The sequence below is a fragment of the Chaetura pelagica genome, unplaced genomic scaffold, assembly GCF_000747805.2.
Source record: "Chaetura pelagica isolate M959 unplaced genomic scaffold, ChaPel_1.0 scaffold17, whole genome shotgun sequence".
Lineage (NCBI taxonomy): Eukaryota > Metazoa > Chordata > Aves > Apodiformes > Apodidae > Chaetura > Chaetura pelagica.
In genome coordinates this window covers 10,072,561-10,082,751 of record NW_009970726.1, presented here as the reverse complement: position 1 = coordinate 10,082,751, position 10,191 = coordinate 10,072,561, and the positions used below count along the sequence as shown (strand labels likewise).

Here is a 10,191-nt window from a genome sequence, read left to right as displayed (position 1 = left end):
GTGAATAAATCTCTACCCAAATACTGAGTAGGACATGTGAACTTGGCTCAACAATAGGACCGATTTACATGAGGAAGTTAATTCTGCACTAAAATAGGGAGGAAAGTCTCCCCACCAGCCATCTGTGCCAAGACCTCTCTGTGTACTAAGTTCCTTTTAGGTGACAAAACACAAAGCATCACCCCACTTTGGGGAGACAGGAAGAAAGCTGATGACAGTTCCTTACTGAAAGGGATAGAGAAGGAATTAGCCGGCACGGCCTGGACTCACACCTTTGCTTCCCAAGCACCTGTTCCCTTGCACAGCACTAACAATGGTGTGAGACAAAGCACACACCAGCAGAAGCCTACACGCTGCCATCCCTGAGCAATGGGTGGGAGTAGGAGCCACACAGAATAATGAGTACCATGAAATCAGTGAAGTGCTGCCATAAATAGCGAAGCTGTGTTAACAGCAGAACTGTTCACCTCCATGAAGGCTCTAGCAATACAGTGCAGTAACAAGCATTTTCTTTTTTTTTTTTTTTCCCACTTCTGAACATAACTAAATCCAAAAAATTGATAGCTTTCACAGCCAGCACACAGGGTCTGTGAGTTAAGTGCTAATGCTTGTTCAAGTGCAGCTTCACTCAGATGCATTTGTGAAGCGGTGGCGCAATGGGCTGCGAGAATTCATACTTGGATCGATTCCTAAATTTAAGGAGGTGGCAGAACAATGGATGGCTTTCATAAAAGAAAGGACAGTGTCACACTGGTGCCCTGCATGCAGACACAATCTCAGGCACTGTTAACTGGCATCATTCTTACTAACGCCACAGTCCACCCAGCCTTACAGCTAAAGCAGGACTTTAAAAGGCAGGCACAGTTATCGCTAATGATTGAATCATTAGAAGTCATGAAGAATTTCTTTCATGAAGAACTAAAACACAGTTATTTTGTATAAAAGGCTGAGAAATCAGTGTTACGTGTTCATCATGTTGCACACAAGCATTACCAGGTGCATTGGAGCAAAAAGACAAATTCTTAATACAAGCATTAGTTCATTTACCTAATGCTACTAAATCTGGGATTCAGCTTGCAGATTAAGACACCTATATTTAGATGTCTACAAGAAGGTGCTTAAACTAAGCTCACATTTTGAAAAACAGAGACCTAGACCAGAACTCAGGAGTGTGAATGGAGGTGTCCAGTGACTTCAGATGTTGTAGCCTATGATACTCGGTTTGGCAAGAATGTCCCCTTTAAGTCCTGTTCTAGATGTGTTTGCTCTGTGCATGTCTCCAATACCATAGGAAATCCTGAAAAGTATTAAGACACCTATCTTCAGGTAACTCCATGAGCCCAGTGGATCCTGAAGAGCTATGCAGGTGATCAGTGACGATATCTGCTTTGGAATAAGCTGAAAAGCTCCCTGGGTTTCACCAATCGAATTAACTCCGTCTCCTCACATAAGAATGGGAGCTTAAATACCAGGTTCATAGGCAGACAACTTAATGCACATATATTGACGTACAAATCCTAATCTGCAACTGGATACTGCTTTGACTGTGTTCAGCTAAAAATGCAAGAGCCTCAATAAAGCTACTTAAGCAATACCATTGAAAGCTGGATAGTTTTACTTTTAAGTCCATGGAAAGCACAAAACTCTTAGCTGGGAGCAGGCTTCACTTCCTTCCTTCCACCCACCCCCTTCATCTCTTTCTTCCCCTCTTTTTAATTACTTCTTTTTGTAGCTAAATTGCAGTGTTGTACTGATAATGTGGCAATAATTGCATTGCCCTCTCCAACAGTGGACAATTGTTTTCTTAATGACAGCTGACAAGTTGCTTTGATGTATTTCCTATTTCTATGTCTGTGTCAAATTCCTGAATCTAAAAATATATAAAAACTCGAATGTCTAATTGACAAGAAATAGAAGGCATTCTTAGACAACTGTTCTAAAACTAACTTAAAATGTGTGACCCCAGGAGAGCTGTAGGGTAAACCCAGCAACTCCAGGGCTAGTGGGAAGGAAGGCAAACAGTGTTTGCAATGTAGTTTCAAGAAACAGTATTTACCCTCTGTTCAATGTATTTCTGGAGCTTCTATGCAATGGCTGGTAGTTCAGCTGTAGAAGCAAAGGCAGGTGGTGAACACACTGTGTATTTTGTAAACATGTTAGAGGTCACACCACCCCCACGGAACTTGTTACTTAGGCTGGCATTTCACTCTTCCTAACAAATGTATATCTAAGGAATGAATTCAGTGGATAAGCCCAAATGTGGCACTCCCAACCAAAGACATCCAGGAAAGTGGAGCCACCTTCTGTTAGATAAATATGGAGAAAACTGAATTTCTGATTAGGTATGTTTCATTAACAATCTTCCCTTCACAGATGAGCTTTCTCTCTTACTTCTGCACTTGCTTCTGATATTAAATAATGCACATATTTCAAATTTATTTTCTTTCATTATTACAATCTCTACCTTGCCTTCTAGTATTTCCTTGCAAGTGTTAAGCCTTCAGTTTAAGCTTAGCATGGCTAACAGTGGCTTCTTTTTTCTCCCCATTACCTCAGCAATACTGGACATCACAGTAAAGCTGCAATTCATGTGACCTCTGATTTCCATTCTTCTCTGGATAGTCCCACAGCATCAGTTTAATGTTTGAAGGCTTTGGGAGGGTACGTAGCAAAAATCCATCTCTCCACATGCAGTGGTCAACTTACACTGCCAGCAGTTTAGCATCCTTTCCAACAAAAGACATTTGCCACAGACCTGTCTGTTGGACAGTGTTGTGAATTCCAGCAGTTTTCATTTTGATAGTGGCACTCAGCTCTTCACGTGCCCACACTGGCTTCACCTCCTCTGCTCCAGCACAGGCAAACTTTGAAGGCCCTTAATGGTATCTCCCCTTTTTACTCCCCGTTGCTCACTTCTGACTGAGCCATCTTTTCTCACCCATTTGTCAGATTTTTAGAAAAACAGTTTCATGTTTCTTCTTATGCTCTTATGTTTCACAGACGCTCTCCATGAACAACAGATACTTCACTGAAATTCTTCTAATTCTTTGAAAAACACCTTGACTCTGATGTGTACTAAAAATATCTGGCCCCAAAACCCTACCATGCTGAATGCTGAAACCACTACCCACATCACTACTTGGCTTAATCATGTACTTTTTTCTTCCTTTACACCCATTTTTTTTGCCTTACTATTACGGTGTGAAGTCCTTGAAGGAAGACACCTTTTGCTCTGTTGTTGACCAAGGTTTGACATTATGAGCTCTTATTGCAGGATAGGAAACAGAGGTGCCGTCATAAAACAGAGTGTATTAAAGAATAAAAGGGCCTCACTCAGTATGACAAAAGCCAAGCAGTAACCATCATGCTCTAGGCATCAAGGATTAGTTCTCAGGTGCTTTTAGAGCCTCCCCTTTTAAGCAAGCTAAGTTCTGCAAGACATCCACCAGTTTAAACCAACATTACTTTTTACAAAGACTTACTAAGCATTCATCTACATGCCCTAGTTTCTCATCTGTGAAACATCTGTTCCACTGTTTTCAAAAAAGTGTCCATGAGTTGTCCAATACATGTTTTTCAAAGAGATCCACATTCTCAACTTTGAAATGCCCCATCATGGTTATCCCTTGATAAGAACTTTAAAAATTAGGAAGGCAGATGTGATAGGAATACTCATTATTAAAAGAGTAGGAAGTTTTTTAAATTCCAGAATCAAGCTTTGTTTAAACATTTCCTTGCAATCTTTGCAATCTAAATAATGTCTGTGGAAGAGAAAATGACACTTTAATCGCCAGGCTTACTTTGAGTGCCCAAAGGGCTAGCAGGAATAACTGAAAGCAAATGCATGCACACATACAGACAGAAAAGTATGCAAATGTATGCACACATTACAGATAGATATATATGTGTCATGTTAATAATAGAGGGTATGGAAATTGCTTCCTACTATTCTACAGAAAATTTGTGTCTTCACAAGGTAAAGGGATTTCTGTGCAAATGTATTATCTCTGCACTGTGTAGCTTGAAAACTCCCCATGCTAGTGCTGTGGGGCTCCAGCAGCAGGAGATGCAGTGATTTGTCTCCAGGCCTTGGAAAGGAACAGCAGGTGCCTTTAAACATTGCATCTCACAGGTTTATTAGCCATAATAAATAAAGCACTGGTGACTAGTCTACAGGGTTACACTACAAATAGAGCTACACTGGTGGTACCAATGATGGGAAATTACAAAAAGTAATCTAGTGTAGACACAGCATTTGATTAAGTGAAAATGAACCACCCATGTCTAAGCCGTTAGAAGCAAAGCTTAATTGATAACAACTTTGGCTCTGTTCTGTGAATGAATAATCAAATTTCCTGGCAAAAGACTGGAAGCAAATTGGGCAAAAACACAGTTTATGGGGATGTAGGTAATTTAGTTATTTTTCTTCTAGGAAGGGTTTCTCTTAATAGCACGCATGCAGCTGTCCACATGTTATCTTACCCAGAACTGACTGATCTAATGAAGACAATCTTTAGAAAGATATTCTGAAATAAATGCCTGTTTAAGTGGTTATTCTTTCAGCTCTTGGCTGCTAGGGCTCCTCTACAGAGGCAGTAAGAGAAAGGTCACAGCACAAGAGAGACTGAAACATACATGCAGATATAAAGGTCCAGATTCACCATTATTTTTAGACATCTGACATACGGGAATGCTAAGAAAATAAAAACTACTCTGTGCACAGAACATCTCCAGCTACAAACTGACATCCAGAGAAAACGCTTTGATAAGGGACATAAGGATTTAATGGGAAAGAAAAAGGTGGCTCCCTGATCCCTTCTCCCATTAACACTGCCAAATGCAGCATATCCATTCTGGATTTCTGGATCTTCGACAGCCTGGCTGGAACAATAAAATGTCTTTTGCATATGTGCAGGCTGTGCAGCATCTGGATGTGTCAGACCTATTGCACATGCCCTGCGGAGTCAACTTGCAGATGTGTAGCAGATCCAGCATGTCCCCCATGTATCAGACTCAATGCATATTTGCTGTATACCATATGTGACAATATCCTCTCTGGGACTGTCCTGTCAAAAACAAGGAGCCTAAGAGTGAACTCCTACATCACCTGCTAAAGTATCAACCACGTGGCTCCTCAGCTTCCCCTTTCAGGTTAGGATTATAACCATTCCTAAAAAGTAACAGCTTTTCCATTCCAAAATGACAGTATCCTAACAAGCACAACAAAAAGACCTCTAGTATATATATGTGTGTGTGTTCGTGTTTATATGTGCATATAGCCAACCCTTCTATTGCCTAGGTCTAGACTTTTACATGGTGTTATGTCATTAGTTCCCACCCTGTAGGAGCATGGGCAAGCACACAGGCAAGACTGCAATGCCCTACATGTCTACATGGGTGGCAAGAGAAAATCTGGTGTCTCAAGAGGCTGTGAATCCTGTGCAACCTTGCTACAATCCAGGGAGCAGAAGCAGACTGCCAGCTACCAGCCACAGGTCCTTGTGGTGGGCAGGATGGATATCTGCTGAAGGGCACAGCTGCGCAGGTGTGGCTGGGGTCACGCCTTGCCTGTCCACGCTGCAGCCACATAGCCCTACCAAATGTTCTTCCTCCACCAGCCTGATGCTTGCTCCTAAAAGTTCATCTGTTTCTGAATGGTTTGGAGTTGAGTGGAGCTCAGGCAGAGCTCTCAACTTGCAAATAGCAAAGAATAGGGGTGCTTAAATTTTTACAATTTCCTCTGGATTCTGGGGGGCTTGGACCTGTAAAGAGCTCTGTGAAAAGTCACTGCCAAAACAGGAATTAGAAACACATGCCTTCCTGGGTTTCACCAACCTATTGTATAAAACCTCCCTGTTCTGGTTTGGTTTGGTGGGCTTTCTGGTAGCAGGGGAAGGGCCCCAGGAGTGGCTCAGGTAAGAACCTGAGAAGCTCCCCCTGCTTCCAAAACCAGCCAAGGAGCCATTAGAGAGACAACAGATCCGCCTCAGCGATTAACATATGAAAGAACAGCTATAACACCTGAGCAGAGAGAGACTTGAGGAGAGAACAGTTGTGCAGGAGGAGGAGAGTGGTGCTGGGGAAGCAGAGCAGTGCTGGTGGTTGGTCAGGAAGAAGGCAAAGAAGCAATCTATGGTGAGATGGCAGCTCTCCCCCTGCACTTGTGGAGGAATGTGTTGGAACATTCCCTGAAGGCACCAGCAGGGGTGAATTTGGCCACTGGACTTGCATTTTGTGGCCAGAGGATTTGCTGCCAGTGGACTCTGCGCAGCTTTGGCAGCTTTGGAAAACCCTGATGCCAGGGGAGTTGCTGTGCCTGAAGGAGCCCATGACTCTGTGAGAAGCCCACACTGGAGCAGTTCCAGACCTCGTTGGAAGGACTCATGAAGGAGAGGTTCCTAGAGGACTCTCTCCCATGGGAGAGACCCCCTGGGGAAGCAGGGAGGGACTGTAAGGAATCCTTCTTCCTGAGGAGAAAGGAGCAGCAAGAACCACCAGCCTATGAACTGACTCTAAACCCCATCCCCTGTCTCCCTCTGCCATTGGGGGGAAAGAGGGAGAGAAACCGGGAACAAAGTGATTTGGGCCTGGGAAGAAGGGAGGGGTGGGGTAACATATGCAAGCCCTGTTCTTCGTGTTGTCTGTGTCCTGTGTGTGTTTGATTAGTTTGAAATTAAATTATTATTTTTCCCCAAGTTGAATCTGTTTTGCCTGAGACCTTAATCGGTGAAGAACCCTCCTTGTCCCTTGTCTCAGCCCATGAGATTTGTCCTCCTCATCCCAGAGTGTGTGTGTGGGGGAGCTGAGTGAGCGGCCATGGAGCTGCTCCTTTGTTGTTGTGTTGGGCCCCCAAAACCACGACACTCCTCCAAAGCAGCCATGGAAGCTAGAAGGCCGTTTATGTGTTCAAACGTTACTGAAAAGGAGTATTCCCTCTCCCTTCCCATCACTTCACTCAGGCACAAGTCGGTAGCAGCCTTCCAGATGTCCTTTCGTGGTCCAGCCTCGTCACTGACAGCTCCTAGTCTATCTTACTGATAGAGATGTCTACCAGAGGCTTCCAGATGAGGCACAGTTACAGACAGATATGGACTGGAAAAGATACATTCATTGTGCTCACCAAAACGAAAATAAAAGAGAGGCCGGTTTCCTGCCGTGCTGGCTGCTCTCTCTCTAGCGGCCGCTTCCCGGATGTCACAGACACCAATGTTGGCAGTGCGGAGCATTCTTCTGGCAGCTCCTTCACTGTGTTGCAGTCTACACCGTACAGCGGCAGCTCCATTCGCTGCTGTAACAAGTTGAAAAAAACTAATTAATTCATGTTTAGTTTTTTTACATTTGTTACAGCAACGGGTGGAGCTGCTGCCCCCATGCAGTAGAGCACACACGCACACACACGCACAGACACCACGGGACGCTCACGGAGCCAACGCGGGTCAATGTTCCACTCTGCCAACATGGGCGTTAGGAATGTTAGCAAAGGTGCAGCGAGAGGACGGTATGTCCCAACACAGGGGAACTGCCTTTGGATTTCCTGTCCTTTGCTGAATGCAGTCACAGAATGCAAATCCCTGCCCTTCCCCAATGCCTCCAATCCCAGCAGAAGAGCCATGTCCATTTCTACACACTTTTAAAATATCTCTAAAACATCTATTACCTTTTTATAGCAAGATCCAAGACCACCAAAACTTATAAATTCTTGCAGTTCCCCATCAAAACACATTACAACAAAGAAACAAATGACTAATTGGTGATGTATGTGTCTGTTATGAACAGAGGCTTGAAAAAGGCATTGTCTGTTTGGTTATCCTATTTCTGCTTGGAAAGGATTCATATCCCCCTTTCTAGTAAGCAGGAACCTCAAGATATTCAGATAAGTCTTAGAAGTAGAATATATAATTGAACCATTTCCAGTTTTGTCCAAAATGTAACACAACAAAACAAACAAAAAGTACAAAGACAGGAAAGACCCAAGCACAAATAATATCAGTTTCTGGAGGAAGATAGTTTACTAGAGTAGAAACAGTGTCTTCCACTATAATAAAGTAATTCATTTAGCCATTAGCTAAATGACTGAGCCTGATGTACATAAAAGAAAACAATGGACAGTATTTAATACTTTTCTTCTTCATCCTATTATATTCTTCTTTCACTCATTCATATCCCACATTCCCAGTACAGGATTTTCTGGGAAGTGGTAGAGCAGAAAACATCCACTCCGTTTCTTCTCATCTTTCAAACAGCCTTACATCAGCTACTTGCTCAATCATGGCCCTTTCATGGCCATGAAGTTCAGTTACTTGTTGACCCCATATAGGACTGGCTTACGGAGATTCCTCTGCTCCTCCTTACACTGGAAAACATTAATATCACAAGAGAGACCTTGAAAGATAAGGTGGGATAAGGAGGGTTCTCCACCTTCTTTTTTTTATCATTATATGCATGATGAATCCCCAGCAGTTTCAGCCACAGATACAGCTTGAGCAGAAGAGTATGAGCTTCCTGGAGAAAAAGGTGTAATTTCTTGTGCAAAGAAAAAAAGGCACAACTAGTTGTATAAATAAATCCTGGTACCAACTGCACTGGTGTGGTGAGGATAACTGACTTAACAGGCTCTTTGTAACTCAGCAAATTGAAGTAGGTCTCATGAGAACATATTGTGAAGACTACTGTATGTCTGATAGTCTGGTCAGACCAGTAAACACCCAGAAATTTAATAACTGCACCTCTGGTATTGCAATGCAGTTGTTTTTCCTTTGTTTCACTCTCTACTGGTTCCCAATAGTCAGGAAGTGTCACAGACACCACAGAATCACTTCAGAAAATGGAGGTGTCTGTAAGACTGATCTCTTTTGTGGAGTTCCCACCAGTGGAGAAGGCCAAGTAAAACCCAAAGGCAAAAACCCACCAGTTTGCTACAGAGCTAGCTAATACATATACACCTGAAGAAGACTGAACAAGCTAGTGCCTCCAGAAATCAGCAGTTTAAATAGAAAACCATCAACTCTACCATAAAGGCAGGATTTTGTAAAAGAAGGAGGAAACTAATTCCCAGCCTAGTAACAAAACAGGACTCAGAGGACAGCCAAGCCCAAAAGGAACCTCCATAAGGTGACTGAGAAGCCACAAGTGTGTGGGGCACGCTCCTCCAAGGCGAACACAAATTGGAGGCCCACACCAATACCTACAACTACATATTCAGGTCCATGATCCCATGCCTCAGAAGGGTGAAAGAACTCTGAAGAGTTCTTATATACAAATAGGAATAATTTCAATGAAGCAATACAATATTAAACTTAGTCTGAAGATAGTTTTACACCTTTTAGGCAAGTACATGCAACCCACCCCTCAACACTGAGACCAGGTATCTATAAAGGATCAGTTGCCCATGTGTTCTAGGACAAGCTGAACTCTAGGGACGTTGCTGGTCTCTCTGCTGTCTTCAAAAAGAAGATTTGGACAGGTAACCCAGAAAGGGAGGAATGTATAATGCTTGAAGCTTCTCTTCCACTCGTCTATACCTCCATTCAGAAAGCCTTACTTGGCTGAGGTCTTACTGAGTCAGGACATCACGTTTTCCTCTGTATTTTTGCATTACTTCTAAGAAAAAATACCTCTGTAATGAGCCTTGGCTTATTTCGTTTTCCAGACATGACTTCCAAACCCACAGCAACGTATGTAAAAAATGTACACACACATCAAAGCAGACATATACATAAAAATATATATAAAGTGGATGGAATAAGCTTTTTTTGCATAACAATAGCTTTGTTTCTGCCATATAAGAGTTCTTTAGAGATGCAGATTTTTACTGTGGCAACTATGGGCATGCTTGACATCTTCCTATATTGTAAGCACAGATTCACGTACCGGGAGGCTGTGGCAGGTAGGCCCCAATTAATTTTGATCTCTTCTTCTCATATCCCTTTTGTGTGATGTCACCTGCCAAAAAAAGAAAAGGAAAATCAACAAGATGTGGATAAAGACAGTGTCTAGATGCTTAATGGCAGCACCATCAGCTAAGCCATCAAGGCACTGTTTGTCTGTCTTGACAATTATAATGAACAAATGAAAAGCACAGTATGATCATTCCACCCAGAAGAAACTCATTTATGCCAGAGCCATTCTGACAAGTAAACACCCAGCCCTGATTTATTCCAGCACTGGAGTCCAGCAGCACAGAGTTTTAAA

General features: G+C 42.8%; 1 protein-coding gene across 2 annotated transcripts in view; it reads right to left on the bottom strand.

Moving 5' to 3' along the window:
- Nucleotides 1-9,936, bottom strand: part of DIP2C (DIP2 disco-interacting protein 2 homolog C (Drosophila)) — a 144,533-nt gene extending 134,597 nt beyond the window's left edge. The window contains exons 1-2 of one of the 2 annotated variants that reach the window (XM_010007003.1): nt 9,871-9,936; nt 7,121-7,288 (exon numbers count right to left, since the gene is read on the bottom strand). In XM_010007003.1, the coding sequence (XP_010005305.1) occupies nt 7,121-7,226 (106 nt within the window). In that variant the 5' untranslated portion in view covers nt 7,227-7,288; nt 9,871-9,936. The remainder of the gene's footprint in view (nt 1-7,120; nt 7,289-9,870) is intronic. The other variant, XM_010007004.1, reaches the window with a different exon arrangement.
- Between the last annotated feature and the right edge of the window lie 255 nt (nt 9,937-10,191).